Source organism: Chlorocebus sabaeus, chromosome 15 (genome assembly GCF_047675955.1).
Source record: "Chlorocebus sabaeus isolate Y175 chromosome 15, mChlSab1.0.hap1, whole genome shotgun sequence".
In the NCBI taxonomy this organism is placed as follows: Eukaryota; Metazoa; Chordata; class Mammalia; order Primates; family Cercopithecidae; genus Chlorocebus; species Chlorocebus sabaeus.
This window is the reverse complement of record NC_132918.1, coordinates 42,196,421-42,213,069: the sequence shown is the minus strand read 5'-3', so window position 1 is coordinate 42,213,069 and position 16,649 is coordinate 42,196,421. Positions and strand designations below refer to the sequence as shown.

Here is a 16,649-nt window from a genome sequence, read left to right as displayed (position 1 = left end):
TTACAAATGAGGAAACCAAGGCCCAGAATAACTAGGCAGCCTGCTCGAGGTGATGTAGCTAGTGTGTGGGAGCCACATTGAAGTGATGTCTCTCTAAACCCAAAGTCAAGGTCTTTCTTTTGACTAAAGATTCTTTTCCCTGGTCAAAAGTATCTTTAGTCAAAAGCAATAGAGCAAGCATTTGCTTTGGGAATTCTCAGTGCTGATGAGCTTGCCCAGTGTCAAGAACATGAAGGCACTTGTAAAACCCTCCTCTTCCTTACCTGCAAGGCTGGAGCCGGAAAATCCATTTGGGGAAATAAAAAAGTCTTGAGTTCTACCACACACCCATCAGACAGAGAAGAATGGAATTACTGCTGCTGGACATACAACAGGGGCGTGTCTCCAACCGCACTATTTTGATAATACACAGTCATGACTCAGAGAAGTTTTATATACAGTCAGCTATACATTTGTCAATGTGAAGAGGTGGTTTTCAAAAAGGAAATTCTAATAAGTTATCTGATTAGATAAATCCACTTACTCTTTTAGGTTACCTATGATTCTAGGTAAAGGTATTAGTCTCCCATAATTAATTAAGTTGTGTTCAAGACTAAAGATCCCTCCAGAGATGGTTTTAAATGATCTATAGGTGGCTTTCATTAATTCAACTTTCAAAAGGCATTATTTGGCAATTACAGCATCCAGGCTCTGAAGACAGTGTCCAATTAATAAACATTACAGCATTGATATTTTCTTCCTCTCAAGGAGTCCTCAAGTTGCCTTAGAAATAGGGGCCGACTCTGAGGACAAAAAGAAGAGAAGGGGCAAAGAGTTAGGGCAGTGCTTTAGGTCTTTAGTGTTTATTTCTTCACCAAGAGAAGTACAGGACAAATGTAACAAAAATGTTATCATTGTAAAATCTAAACAGTGAACACTTCAATGTTTGCCATAGTGCTTACAGCATTTTTAGTACGTTTATATTTTGTAATTTAAATGTTTTTAATTTCACAACTTACATTCTAGCTTCAAAAATATATTTTACATTATTACAAACCACTCACCAAGATTTTATGGCCTGATACCCAAATTCATCTCAGTCTCCAAGTGCAAATTGTAAAACTGATTTCTTCTATCATTCAATTCAAGCAGAATGGTACAGTAGTATTTTAGAACAGACAGAACTATTAAACCCCAGCTCTGTGAACATACTTTCTCTGTTACCTTGACCAAGTTATTTGCTAAAGGCATTTGCTTCCCATCCTGTGTCTGTAAAATGGGTATTTCCTATTGCAAAAGGTAGATAAGTAGCATGGGCTTGGTGGGTTAGCGTTTTTCCCTCCCCAGCTAGAAAAAAAAAAAAAAAAAAAAAAAAAAAAAAAAAAACCTAGTGTGGGCAAAGAAGGGGAACAGTTTCTGCAACAGAACCCTAAGAGGAAATCAGCTGCTCATCAAGATAAGGGCTGAGGCATAAAACTGCCAGAGGGTCTCAAGGCAGGCAAAGAAGAATCATGATGCTCATCCTGCCCATGGGTTTGATTGCTACCACTCTTGCAATTGCTCCTGTCCGCTTTGACAGGTAAATCTTACTTCCTGTGTTCCAGTCTCTGTGTGGGAAGAGAATTAAAGGTTGTTTCCTTACGGTTCACTGTTTGTTGTTTTTTTTTTTTTCATTTGCCTTTGTAAAGGGATAAGGTGTTCCGCGTGAAGCCCCAGGATGAAAAACAAGCAGACATCATAAAGGACTTGGCCAAAACCAATGAGGTAAGCATTTAAACGGATATTTTATCTTTTCTTACTGTTCTCTAAAATATGCTTCTTCTTATTTTACTGTTAATGCCCACGGGACTACAAAAGACTATTGAACATAAGGGGAAAGCAGGAGCTATCTGGATAATTCAGCCAATGGCCAATACTTCATCTGTTCTGGTTTTGGTCTTGGTTTCCACGACTACCACTTCTGTTTTTCCTCCCAAAAGCTTTGCAAACACCAAGTTTTTTCACGTAAAACTGTGAAATCAGGAGCTGTTCTTAGCCTCCTTATCAGGGCATCTTTCTCTTGCCTACTGGTGCCATTCCCTCTCCATTCTCCCCACTCCCACCCTCATCTCCTCTGGTGCCATAATTTCTCTTTGAGTACTAACTAAAACCGTTGAGGCACTGGCAAATATCAAGATGTGACCCTTTCCAAGAGCAGGTACATTTTCAAAAAAGACTTTTAAAGTTAGATCAATCCTTTAAAATCTAACAGTCTAAAATAATTGTATCATGTATTCAGCTGCTCCTAAATACGTTGTGCAAGCCACCTTACATATGTCATTTCAAATTCTCCAACAGATTCTCGATGTCAGGGTTATAATGTAACTCATTTGAAACAGAAGAGCTAAAGTGCAAAGACAAAAAATTAAATGACCAAGATTACACATCAGATTTAAACCCAGAACTGGATCTGGGATTTATTCCAGTAGAACACACTCTTATCTCTACAACAAACCAATCAAAGGCTCTGCCTATTCTAACTCCCAAATATTTCTCAAATCCACACATTGCCCTCCATTCCACTGCCACTGCCAACTTCATGTTCACTCTACCTCTTGCAAGGACAATTTCCATAGTCCCTTAGCTAGCAATCAGGGTTCTAGTCTTGCCACCCACAAAGCCAACTCTGCATTGCAACCTGATTGCTCACTCTAAAACTTGACAATTGCATTCCTCCATTTGAGGGTCATTGCTGAGAAGCAGCCTAGTATGGAAAAAGCATTTTCTTCAAAGTCAAATGCTTACATTCAAATCCAAGCTCTACACTACCTCTGTAGCCTTAGGCAAGTTACTCAACATCTCTGGGTCTCCATTTCTTCTTCTATAAAATGAGGATAATAATCATACCTACTTCCTAGGGTTGCTTCAAAGACTAAATAAGCTTTTGGTAGCACTCAGAAGCAGGCCTGCTATATTAAGCATCACACAAGTGTTTTTTGTTTGTTTATGTTTTTGTTTTGAGACAGAGTTCCACTCTGTCACCCAGGCTGGAGTGCAGTTGTGCAATCTCTGTAGCCTCCGACTCCCAGGTTCAAGTGATTCACCTGCCTCAGCCTCCCTATTAGCTGGGATTACAGGTGCCCACCACCATTCCCAGCTAATTTTTGTGTTTTTAGTGAAGATGGGGTTTTGTAACATCGCCCAGCTAGTCTCAAACTCCTGACCTCAAATGATCCACCTTCCTCGGCCCCCCAAAATGCTGGCATTACAGGCGTGAGCCACCGTGCCCGGTCAGAAGCATTTTCTGTTGGTATTCGTATAGCATTCAGAACCTTTTATGATCGGCCAAACTACCAACCTCTTCAATATCCTGCTCATCCACCTTCTTCCGCACCCTTCAAGCCCCATAAACACCAAAATCTCACCCACCTTGGCCCTGTACACCTTTTCTCATGAGGAATATGTTTCTCTCCATTTTGACCTGGGTAAGTCCCACTTATTTCTCAAGATCCAACTCAGGCAGTGTCTCCTGCAGGAAGTCTCTTCTGTTCATCAACTCTCATGACTCAGTTTTGGCTGCTCCTTGTGCTCCTGGAACACCAGATCCTTCCTCTAGCATTGGTTAACATGTGAGAAACATGCATGTCTGATTGTGTTCCACAACAAACCTTTCACATCTCAAAAGTCCCTTATTAGTCTCTACAACTGTGGCACCCAGCTCTCTGCCTTGTGCTTAATAAATGAAAGTTCACTAAGCTCTAAGCTCCTGCGGCACGTTACCCTGCTAGAACAGAGAAATGTCTATTTTGATAAGTTGGCTCTGCCTAACTTGCTTTTGCTTCACACTACATCTCTCATATGTCCAACTCATGCTGTAACTTTTTGATCAAAATAAACAAACATTGGTTGGTTCATAGCAGCCTCATATTGTCACTTGATTGACCTAGAGGTAGAGGGGGTCTCAACTAAGAAACAGCCAGGCAGACTTGGACACATGCACAAGCAGGGGTGGAAATTGAGCTTTGCCTTCACATTTCCCAAGCTGGGGACTTGTACTTCATTTAGTTTCACAACTGAGTATGATTTTGAAGAACCACAAGAACTGGAATCTTTGCAATGTTTGTTTTTGTTTTTGTTTTTGCTTTTGTTTTGTTTTTTGTTGTTTTTTGAGATGGAGTTTTGCTCTTGTTGCCCAGGCTGGAGTGCAATGGCGAGACCTCAGCTCACTGCAACCTCCGCCTCCCAGATTCAAGCAATTCTCCTGTGTCAGCCTCCCAAGTAGCTGGAATTACAGGCATGTGCCACCACGCCTGGCTAATTTTGCATTTTTAGTAGAAATGGGGTTTCTCCATGTTGATCAGGCTGGTCTCGAACTCCTGACCTCAGGTGATCCGCACCTCAGCCTCCCAAAGTGCTGGGATTACAGTCGTGAGCCACGATGCCCAGCCTCGTAATTATTTTGATCTGAATGCTATACTTCTGATGTCATATACAAATTTTTGAGATTGTCAGCTAGAGGAAGAGAAAGGAAAAAAAAAAATCTGCACCTGTTAAATGTCTTCATGCCCCAGACCTCAGACCTATTTCACAATCTTCACAACACTTCCCAGTGAACTCTCATTTGCCCCATTATTTTAGGAGAGAGGACTAAAATTTAAAGAATCCTAGTAACTTGCCCAAGGACATATTGCTAGAAAAATAACATTCCTGGGGGACTATCCCGACTGTCGAATACAAGACTTTCAGGATTTCCAGAGTTTATAGGGACATCAGGTTCTGAGGACTAACTAACCAGATATTTAATTTAAATTTCCAATTAGAGCCAGATTCTGTGGCTAGATGAATTGTGATCCCATTCAACCCCAAAATTGTGGAAGAAAAAAATTAACCAAAAGAGCTGCCCATCCTTTTTAACTTGATAGACCTGAAGTCCTAAAAAAAAAAAAAAAAAAAAGTGATCAGGCACTAGGAAGGTTTCCTTCCTTCTCCCTAATATTCAACAGTTCTTAAGTATATTTGCAAAAATCCCATAAGCTTATTAAAAGAAGGGTCTATATCTTAGCTATGCTGAGCCCCAAATTCCTTTCACAGAGTATGAGACATGATCATTTCTTAATCAATATGTGTTGGGTAAGCAAATAAACTCTGACTAACATTGAGCTTATCTCTGCAGCTTGACTTCTGGTATCCAGGTGCCACCCACCACGTAGCTGCTAATATGACAGTGGATTTCCGAGTTAGTGAGAAGGAATCCCAAGCCATCCAGTCTGCCTTGGATCAAAATAAAATGCACTATGAGTAAGTCTTTGGCAAATATTGAAATGTGTTAGATATTCAAAGCTTGGGAGCCTTGAAGTAGAAGAAAGTATTACAATGGAACTATGTTTAATTGGGCCCCCCAAAACAAAAGCTCTTTCTGTAAGATACAGATCACAGCTACTTCCAAACACATTATCAAAGCCTGTTTACAGAGGTGATAGAATCAAACTTGCCAGTTCAACATCTACCTTACATTTGCTCTTAGCTATAATAATAACAATTACCTGTATCTACCATCTCCAAAACCAGCCCCTTGTAAGCACAGGGCCCACATGAGCAGGCAAGAATGGGTTAGCCACACGCCATCACTACTGACAGGTAATCGGCCCAGAGCTCATGAGCTACTGGTACTGGCCTCCTTTTATGTATTTGAATTTTCCTGATACATAAAAGGAGACCAAAAAAAAAAAAAAAAAAAAAAAAAAAAAAAAAAAAAAAACCATTGGTATGTCAGAAATACAGCAATAAATAATTCTTTACGAAAAAAATTCTTCCTCAGAGAAAGCACAAGCAGAGCAGTCGAATAAGGTTTAAATCAAAGAGAAAGGAATCTCAAACAGCCAGAGATGCAGAAATGAGTCATTCTGGCCCCACGGAGAAATAAGAGAAAATTTGAATATATTGAGCAGCAACCATGGGCCATGCACAGTCTGGGCCCTGGGCAGTGAACGAGAAGGGAGCCCAGCAATGAATATCATAAATCAATGCATAATTTAGAAATTAAAATGTGTCAGCCAGGCATGCTGGCTCATGCCTGTAATCCCAGCACTTTGTGAGGCCAAGGCAGGCGAATCATGAGGTCAGGAGTTAGAGACAAGCCTGGCCAATATGGTGACACCCCATCTCTACTAAAAATACAAAAATTACCCGGGCATGGTGGCATGTGCCTGTAGTTCCAGCTACTCAGGAGGCTGAGGCAGAAGAATCGCTTGAACCCAGAAAGCAGAGGTTGCAGTGAGCCGAGATAGCGCCACTGCACTCCAGCCTGGGCGACACAGCTAGACTCCATCTCAAAAAAAAAAAAAAAAGAAAAGAAAAGAAAGAAAGAAAATGTGCTTTTATACTTTCAAACATTTCATAGTTTCATGTACAGAGAGGTCCAATTTTAACTTCCCCAGGCCACGTCATGCTAGGATTCCCGTTTATTGAGACCGTCGTTGTCAAAACACTGCTAAACACTAGTTCATTTTTTTTTTTTTTTTGAACTTGCCATTTTACACCTCTATTACCTGACTTGGTGCTTTAACTCAAAAGATCTGCTTCTGGCTGAGATAAAGAAAGATCCCATTAATGTCAGTGATGTTATACTGCAGAGCAGGATTTACTACTGCTCACCATAACGTGATTGTATTTATGATATTGCTACAATATTTCAAATAAATATAAACTCTAATGAAATTTAAAAATCACATACATAGGACAAGTAAGCAAAAAACATTCTTATTCATGGCTTTAAAGGTAACATTTTGTTATTTGTGATGGTTATTGATGACTGTTTTTCGGTTTTGTTACTGTTTCAAGGAGGTTGTGGTACAAATGTAAAAGTTAACAAATTGAAAATACATAATTCAAAATTGATACCAGCTTTTCACTTTTTTAAATTAATATACTGATATAGGTTTTTGGTGTGTTTTTATAAATTGCATCATTAAACTTAGACACTTTGAAAATATAACTACAAGACTGCAGAAATTTGTATTACATTATCTGTTTACATTAAGGTTCAGATAATGCATTGACTTTTTCATTTAAAAGAAATCAACCCTCTATCTTAAATAACCCCTGGTTATTGTGTGTTTTTTGGTTTTGTTTTTTTTTTTTTTTTTTTTTTTTGAGACGGAGTCTCACTCTGTCACCCAGACTAGAACGCAGTGGCGCAATCTCGGTTCACTGCAAGCTCCGCCTCCCGGGTTCACACCATTCTGCTGCCTCAGCCTCCCGAGTAACTGAGACTACAGGCACCTGCCACCATGCCAGGCTAATTTTTTGTATTTTTAGTAAAGACGGGGTTTTACCGTGTTAGCCAGGATGGTCTCGATCTCCTGATCTTGTGATCTGCCCACCTCGGCCTCCTGAAGTGCTGGGATTACAGGCGTGAGCCACCGCGCCCGGCCTACTGTGTCTCTTGATTCACTCACTTCATTGCCAACTTTCTAGTGTATGTGCCTAAATTATCACACTCTTCACTTTACTTCAAAAATATAGACCTGGTCTGGATTCCTATGATAAACTAATTCTTACAAAGCACTCAGCCCAAGCTAAAATAAAGTAGTGGTGTGGCCAAATTTTATATAATTTGGCTTGAACAGCAAGGTAAAGAATTAGGTATTATGTTTTCCTTAATAGCCCTCTAATGCAATTATAATGTAGAAAATGTATCTAGAAAAGCCAGTTGTTTGGCATGAGCATGGATAGTGGAGTAAATCACTGTACAACATCTAAGCAGGCAGCTAGCATCCTTCTAATTCATCAAATAGCTCACATCAGCCTTTTTTCTCCTTTGGTCCTCTAGGCCTCTGCTAGCCTAAAATGATTCTCATTCAACTAGATGTCTAAATCCAGATCTTCAAATTAGTGTGTTTTTCACTTTATCTTATGACAAAGGAGTTTCTTGCTATCTACATCGAGAACCAAAGTGTTAAATTACCTACAAAAATTGGTTTTATCAAATTAAAACATGAATTCTAGAAAGTGGCCCAAATCAGTCACAGTTACGGGAAAGCCACATAATTAGTTACCTCCCTCAGAAATATAAATATGTAAACTGATATGTGCAGGCAAGAACTATTTAAAATCTTGTCTCCAAGTGCTAATTATATAATTTTATTTGCATATTAATTATATATATTGCTTGGTGTCAGTCAGTAACAGAAAAGAGTTCTAAGAACAGAAAAGAGTCCTAAGAACAAAAAAGAGTTCTAAGAACAGAAACATCTGGTCGGATCCAGGCACCAGGCTGAATTAAACCAAGGCTGGTTTGACACAATGATTTACTTAGACACCCTTCATTAGATAGTATATATCAACTACTATTTAGTTTAAAGTATCTGTGTGATTTTTTTTTAATTTTTAGAAAATTAAGTTAGTAAGCCAGATTTTATTTTAAAGTAACATACTTGTTTCCTTTTTTATTTATAAAATCATAAAAGTCCAAGTTCAAAAAACAAACAACATGGATATACTAACAAACCCAAACAGACTGGAGAACAAATATCAAAGGGAAAGCATGTCCATTGGACTGAGCCTCTGGAGCAGACACTATACTTGGATTCAGCAGTTAAAAATCCTAGTGTTTTTAACACTGTTTACATTTTAGATAGTCAATTTTTAACACTGTCTTTTCTTTGATAAAAGGTTAAAATCAGAAAATAAAGAGTTGTTAATGAAAGGTAACTCAGAAAACAGCTATTAATATAATAAGAAAACTGAAATGGTACAATTAAGTAAAATCTTACTAGGATCCATATAAGATTATGTGAGAAATGCAAAAGAGATCTATGCCAAACTGACACAGTGATAATCAACACCTCATATTAATGTCTACCTGCCTAATAAAATGTTCAATCAGATACAAATTCATATTCCATGGATATACACAGTCCTATCAAGTGTTTCAATCAAATCATTCTAATGAGTCATTCATTTTTTTCTTCTGCTTCACATTTTTACATATTACTTACCTAAGAGTATAACATGCATGTTATACTACAACACGCTACATGCTACAAATGTTGAAGTTACAATTGGTCATGTGACAAACAGGAGTGTGGAAGGTAGGAAAGCAGATTCTGAAGCAAGGCTATCTGGGTCCAGTCCCATTGAAGCCACGCATTAGGTATTTAACATTGGCAATTTATTAAACTTTGCTTTACCTCATACCTCATCTATAAAATGGGAATAATAATGGAACCTATTTCATAAGCGTTTCATGAAGATTGACTGGGATCATAAAGTTTCTGTCTGTCTAGTCCTTTACTTCTATGAATACACACACATATACTGAAACAGGGAATAACTAGAGGCTATCACTAGATGCTCCATTTTCCTCCTAGTGAATAAATGAGTAGTATTCCTCAAACCTTGGGAAATCCATGTCAGTAAGTGTAGAGTTTGATGTGTGGTAACCAAATTAGGGAGTTACCAGGGGGATATTGAATCTTATAGAAACCCGAAACCATGCCTTTGGAATAGCACCATATCCTGATGTAATGTGGGCATCAGGAGAATCCAGTCCTATTTATAAGGCACCCTGACAGTGACTCTGCCTTCCTGAAACATCTTTCCCCAGTGCATGTACATGCACACACACACACATACACACACACCAGAGCCTATGATGGTCACATACATTGGCCCACAGTTCTCCAGTCCTTCTTTGCTGCTTTCTAAAAGCAGCAAAGGATGGGAGCCTTGAAACTGTCAAAGTAAAATTTATCTCATCTCTTCTCTGAACCTCTTACTTGCTCCCTGATCTTGGGACACAGACTTCCATGAGTGTTGGTTGACTGGGCCAACCATGTACCAACCTCCGAAGACTATGGAGAGCAGAGTCTGACAGCATTACCCAAGGATTTCATCCGGTGATGAAGGCACTATTGCACAATGGCTCACAGCTAGGGTGCTGATGTCAGACCCTCCAGGTTCAAATTCCAACTTCTGTATTTCAACAGTTGTGTCCATTTTGGAAACTGGCCAAACCTTCATAAAAACAAGGGCTGATAATGGTACCCAGTTAATCATGCTGAGTGATAAAATGTAAATACAGCGCCGAGAAAAGTGCCTGGCGCATAAGGAAGGTTCAGTAAACATTAACCATTTGTATTATTCAATCCCCAGTGATAATTATTTATCCTTTCACCTACATTTAGGAATTTTGTTAAACAAATTAAGCAAATTTTGGAGCACAAAATAATATTTGAGAAAAAGTAATTTGTTTTCATTTGTTTATGCCTGGCTGCTGGTTAGTGAAAGGGCTCATGAAAATAACATCTGGCTCCAATTCTCAATTTCCAGCCTTAAATTCTAGTCCCTATCAGCAACAACCTGACACCTTTCTGATGTTCTCATGCAGCTGCATCATTTGTGGAAAGATTGAACTTCAACTCACCCTGTTTTTTGTGTGCATATATGTGTGTGTGTGTGTGTGTGTGTGTTTGCTGCTATTGTTATCACAAGAGCTAAATTGACACGTGTAAGTCTAAAGATATTCTTAGATACAAGCTTCCTCTGACTAATTAATACTGCCTTATGTTACAAATCAACCTCTGGGACCATAAAATTTCTCTTCTACCTGGTTCCTCCACTTCTATTAATGCAGGTGGAGCAAAAGCCATGTGCCCCCGTAAGAGCTTAAAGCCATTAATTATGTCTCTAATGATCACCCAAAATATAATTTCAAACTTTCCCAGGCTTTGTGTGAGTTTCAGTGCAACATGCTCCACCTGATCCCAAAATTGCTGCCACAAGTTTATTTTCTCAGAAATCCTAGATTCATCATAAGTCAAAAGCAAAGCATACAGTGAGTTAGATATAATATACATAATGTACATAATGATGTGCTTGTCAGTGCTGCTAGTAGGAATCAATATTCATGAGCAGTACTTGGTCCCATGTGCTAAATAAACTCTAATTAGGGGAATACGGCATTTGCGTTCCACATCAGAACTCAGATCAGTCAGTCAATCAGCAAGGAGAAACCAATAAGTAGAGGGGAGCTCAGCAGTGTCAGTATCATAGCTCATTATTGTAAAAAATTGAAGAAATCAAAGAGTCAGACATCTACATACCATCAAAGCCTGCTTTAAAAACGTGTTACTACTATAAAATGGTGGTCGATTTTGTGACCCAACTTCACTATTATTCGGAAGTTCAATGGGAGCCTGAGGCCACCAGGCACTTCAGTTTTACTTCATTTCATTCTCACCACAAGCCTGGTCACCGCAATTGTAAAAGTTGGAAAGCTGAGGTTCAGAGGGTAACTAAGCCACCCAAGATCACATTTAGTATTATGTAGGCGAACTGGGGTTGGAACCCAAGAAGGTCTGAACACAGGTCACTCACTGCTTCCTCATTTGATAAGGTTTATGGTGATGGAAAGAGTACATGATATTGTCTCAAAGACTAGAATGAATATTTAAAAATAGACATTTTCCTGCATTCAGGACTCACCGCTAACAGCAGAAAAAAATACATGTGCATTTCATTGCCAAGAGGTGAGTAATTCCTTTATTTATATAGTCAATGAGAAATGAGATAAGCCAAATAAGAAAATTGTTCAGGCAAGTACAACTTCAAGAAATCCTTTCTTTTAAACACTTTTATTGAAACAGTCCCATTATAAACGATAATTTTTCTGCCCTGCAAAATAGAGTGTATTGAATACAGTTTACCTTTGGGTAAATAGTTATCATTATCAATATGAATTTTCATATTGTGCTATGAGACCACTAACCCATGTTTTCTAAGTCCTTCTGTCTAGGGAGTTTTTTTTACTTTTCTGTTTTTTTTCTTTTTCTTTTTGCTGTCAGCTATCACCTACTGAACAGTGTGCTCGCTGCTTGCTTTCAGCACGTCATTCTCCCTAGATCCAATGCATTCCTTCTAGGTTAAACAAGATTTTTAGAACACTATCTAAAATAAGACAAACAAGGCTTTTTGTGAGGGTATTTGTAAATCTCCTTCAGCTGTTAAATAATATTTACATATTAAGGAATCTAATAATAGGCTTTAATGAAGCCATACATCAATGGACAATAATTTGATCATATAAATTGATACTGCCATATTAATCTCAAAGTGGCATTCAACATCTTTCTTAATGGTGAAAGATAAGTTTTCCTGTTAAAAAAAAAAAAAAAAAAAAAAAAGAATGCCCTCTATGGCTACTATGATTTATCATATTTCAGAGAATTTTCCAATGCAAAACAGCAAGGAAAAAAAGAAAGTTATTAAGAAAATTAGAAAGTATAGATACTGGCAGAAGAAATAACACAGAAAATACCCTAAAGACATAACTAAAATTCTTAAAAGTAAGAAGATAGTTTTTTAATCTAATAAAATAGCTAAGTATAATCAAAGTAAATGGTTTTTTAATATATGAATACTGTAATAACCAATTCAAAAATGTAGTGAGAAAAAAAGTCACTCGCAAAACTGGTAAAAAAAAAATATATATATATAGAGGCAATCAAAATACATAACATTTTACTGAAGAATCAAAAAGATACAACTATATTATGTCTGTTATTAATAATAAAATTCTTATATTTATAATTTAATGTCTATCCAAAATCCTATTTTTTCTGATGTTTCTAATTCCTAAAATGATTCTGATAAGATTTTTTTTTTTTTTTTTTTTTTGAGACAGAGTCTCCTCTGTCACCCAGGCTGGAGTGCAGTGGCACAATCTCAGCTAACTGCAACCTCCACTTCCTGGGTTCAAGCAATTCTTATGCCTCAGCCACCCGAGTAGCTGAGACTACAGGTGTCTGCTACCACACCTGGCTAACTTTTGTATTTTTAGTAGAGACGGGGTTTCACCATGTTGCCCAGGCTGGTCTCAAACTTCTGGCCTCATGTGATCCCACTGCCTCGGCTTCCCAAAGTGCTGGGATTACAGGTGTGAACCATCATGCCCAGCTAAGATATTTCTTTAAAATAGGTGAAATTACTCAAAATTTTTGGAAAAAAAGAATAAGATACATTATCCAGTATTAAATTTTACTGTAATTAAATATGATTTGGTTTATATTAAGGCATAAGAAAATAGATTAATGAAGCAAATAGAAAATCCCCAGACAAAATAAATAAAATACTTTCATATATGATGAAGATGACATTTTTAAAAAATAAATCTTGAAATGAAGTAGTTTGTATTCAAATTCCCAACTCCACCTCATACAAACTGTGAATATTTAAACCTTTTGAGCACCAACTTCCCCATCTGTAAAGTGATAATACTGACAAGGTTAATTAAATAATGTGTATAAAGCTGTACCTGGCCTGTATTACACATATGGTTATCTGAATCCAAGTGAAAACGTCAGGTAGGCAGTAGTGTAAGCCTAGAGTTCAGAGGAGGGTCTATACCTGGAGATTCAAGTATGAGTGACCATCAGGTGACCATTACAGCCATTGGACTCCATAAAATGATGACATGAGATGGCTCAGAAAGAGATGAAAATAGGAAGATGAGGCCGGGCGCAGTGGCTCATGCCTGTAATCCCAGCACTTCAGGAGGTTGAGGTGGGCAGATCACCTGAGGTCAGGAGTTCAAGACCAGCCTGACCAACATGGATAAACCCCATCTCTACTAAAAACACAAAATTAACCGGCGTGGTGGTACATGCCTGTAATCCCAGCTATTCGGGAGGCTAAAGCAGGAGAATCGCTTGAACCCGGGAGGTGGAGATTGTGGTGAGCCGAGATCACCCCATTGCACTCCAGCCTGGGCAACAAGAGCAAAACTCCATCTCAAAAAAAAAAGAAAAGAAAAGAAAAAGAAAATAGGAAGATAAGGTGTAAGCCTCTTGACCCTCAACATCAGTCTCCCAGTGATTTTTCCCATCTCTTATTTCGCCCCCTCCAAATCTTGTTAGCCATTTTCTAGATACATCTCTATAGGCATATTATTTCAACACTTTGTACCTCATTTTTCTCATCTGAAGATAAGCATAATAATCTCATATGAAGATTAAATGAATTAGTAATGTACATATGGAGGTCAGAGCGATGCCTGGCACAAGGTAAGTGCTAAGTACCTGCTTACTATTATAATTATCATTATTATTCAAGTTTCTCCCAGCTTTCAAGGTGTGAAATTATAAGGTATGGTCTGTAGATGTGTGCATGAAAGTATCCCTTGTTGCCTGTGTTTATGTGGACGTAGATGTGTGTGTGTTTTGGAGAAGGATGGGGAGTACTATAGCAGTACAATATGAGCCACATGCATAATTTTAAAATTCTAGTAGCCACATTAAAAAAGTAAAAAGCAACAGGTAAAATTAACTTTAGCAATACATTTTTTAGCCCAATATATCTGAAATATTTATTCTATACAATATAAAACTTATTAGTGAGATAATTTATATAATTTTTATACTATCTTCAAAATCTGGTATATATTTTACACATACAGCAATCTACTCTTGGACAAGCCCCACATCACATGTCCTGTAGGCACATGGGGCTAGAGATTATCATACTGGACAGCACAGCTCCAGATAAATGGGGAGATCAGAAGCCAGACATATGACATGTCTAAAGGAGATAGCTAGAGGAGAATAATGAAGAAACAGCAAACTTGATTAAAGATACAGGAGAAGGAAGAGAGGTTTTCTGCAAATGAAAGATAACTGTGTTTTCCTTTCTCGTGATAAAACATGTATTTTATCATTCCCCTGTCAAACAGAATCTTGATTCATGATCTACAAGAAGAGATTGAGAAACAGTTTGATGTTAAAGAAGATATCCCAGGCAGGCACAGCTATGCAAAATACAACAACTGGGAAAAGGTACAGTATAAAATGCCTGTACTTTTTAAGTTACCCTTAATATTTATTGTCATTTTGTTTTCTTTTATTCTAATTTTGCAAAATTGATTTTGCTCTTAAGATTGTGGCTTGGACTGAAAAGATGATGGATAAGCATCCTGAAATGGTCTCTCGTATTAAAATTGGATCTACTGTTGAAGATAATCCACTATATGTCCTGAAGGTAAAAATAATTCAAGAACCACTAGTTCTTATTATTGTTGAAAAACATGAATTTAAAAGTTACTTTGTAATACAACTGAGTCATTTTTGAGACAATACATATTATCTCTGAAAGACTATTTAAGCTCCAGACATCCATTAAAGAATAGAAGTGACAGGTGGTTTTGGTGGAACCAAGAAAGTGTCTGGATAAACATTTGTCAGAGATTGCACGGTGGACAAACACAAACAAATATTTCATCCCACAGCTTTATTACAAGAGTCTGTGATGTCTCTGGTATAAAAAACCCTCACCCCTTAAAATGCAGCGAAACTGATGAATGAATGTCATGAAAGGAATTTAAATATCATAGCATCATAGGACTGTAGAACAGTATGTTAGGCATTTCAACCCTGTATTGCTAGAGGGTTCCCTAAAACAGAGCCAACAATTTCCATTCTGTTGCTGCTGGATTTTTGCACATCCAAAGATACTGCTCCCTGAAGCAGCCATTTAACAAGTGAGAAGCCCATCCACATCCTGAATCCCCATTCATTCATTATCTCCAATCACCCAAAACAAATCTGCACTCTCTTCAAAATGGCAGCCATTCAAGTAACCAGTACTAATTCCCTTCCCCACTCCAACACAACACAAGATCTCCACTCCAGGGTAAATATCCCCAGTTTACAAAACCAGAAAAGCAAAAGGAAATGGCAGAAACAAAAGTGACTTTATAATCAATTTCTCAGAACACAGGATGTTAGTAATAAAATAAAAACAATGGACTACAAATTTTTTTCAAAATCCTACCAGCTGCCCTGACACTAGAAAAATTTTTTGAAAAATATACATTGTAATAGGTTATGAATTATAGATAGACATTTAAGGATATGTCCCGTGGTCCCTTCTGAGAACAATATGTGCATACATGGTTCTCATTTAACAATAGACAGGGGGAAAAATTGCTTTGAGAATATGAATGAGTTATTGGTCAAGAAGGGATCAATGTGTGAATTTGTTCAAAACAATATATCAAGCTTATTTTTAAATAGATTGGAAAAAACAAAGGAAGAAGAAAGGCTATTTTTATGGATTGTGGCATTCACGCACGAGAATGGGTCTCCCCAGCATTCTGCCAGTGGTTTGTGTATCAGGTAAGTGAATCAGAAGACTCTCCCAATTCTCCTTTGACTGCCAAGTCTCCAGCACTTCACTGAGTGGCGACATCCTTTCCAAACACGCAATTCTACTTAGCTAGAAGAGCCCACACTTGGTGCTGTCAGGGAAGAAATACTCTGAATTTTACTCATCATTACAGTTTTTATGAAATTGACACCTTCCCTTCAAACAATTCTTAAACTCAAGCTAAGAGTTTATGAAACTCAAACTTTTCTTGGGCTATCATATGGAAGTTTTTCCTATAGTCAAGTGTGGAAAATCTGAAACAAACTTCACATAACCTACAAATGTAACCTTTCTTCAGTGAGTTCAAAACACAGATATTTAATTTTAATTCCTGTTTAGATAATACATTGGTCACACATGTACTTGGAATTTTCATATTTAAGTTTCCTTTCTGAGTGTAAAATAACTCACTCTTTTTTTTTTTTTTTTTTTTTTTTTTTTTTGAGACAGAGTCTCACACTGTCAGCCAGGCTGGAATGCAGTGGTGCAGT

General features: G+C 37.7%; 1 protein-coding gene across 1 annotated transcript in view; it reads left to right on the top strand.

Moving 5' to 3' along the window:
- Positions 1 to 1,449: 1,449 nt before the first annotated feature.
- Positions 1,450 to 16,649, top strand: part of CPA3 (carboxypeptidase A3) — a 32,121-nt gene continuing 16,921 nt past the window's right edge. Inside the window, exons 1-6 of the mRNA XM_008008784.3 lie at positions 1,450 to 1,558; positions 1,668 to 1,743; positions 5,132 to 5,256; positions 14,687 to 14,789; positions 14,890 to 14,991; positions 16,026 to 16,127. Coding sequence (XP_008006975.3) covers positions 1,491 to 1,558; positions 1,668 to 1,743; positions 5,132 to 5,256; positions 14,687 to 14,789; positions 14,890 to 14,991; positions 16,026 to 16,127 — 576 coding nt within the window. The 5' untranslated portion in view covers positions 1,450 to 1,490. The remainder of the gene's footprint in view (positions 1,559 to 1,667; positions 1,744 to 5,131; positions 5,257 to 14,686; positions 14,790 to 14,889; positions 14,992 to 16,025; positions 16,128 to 16,649) is intronic.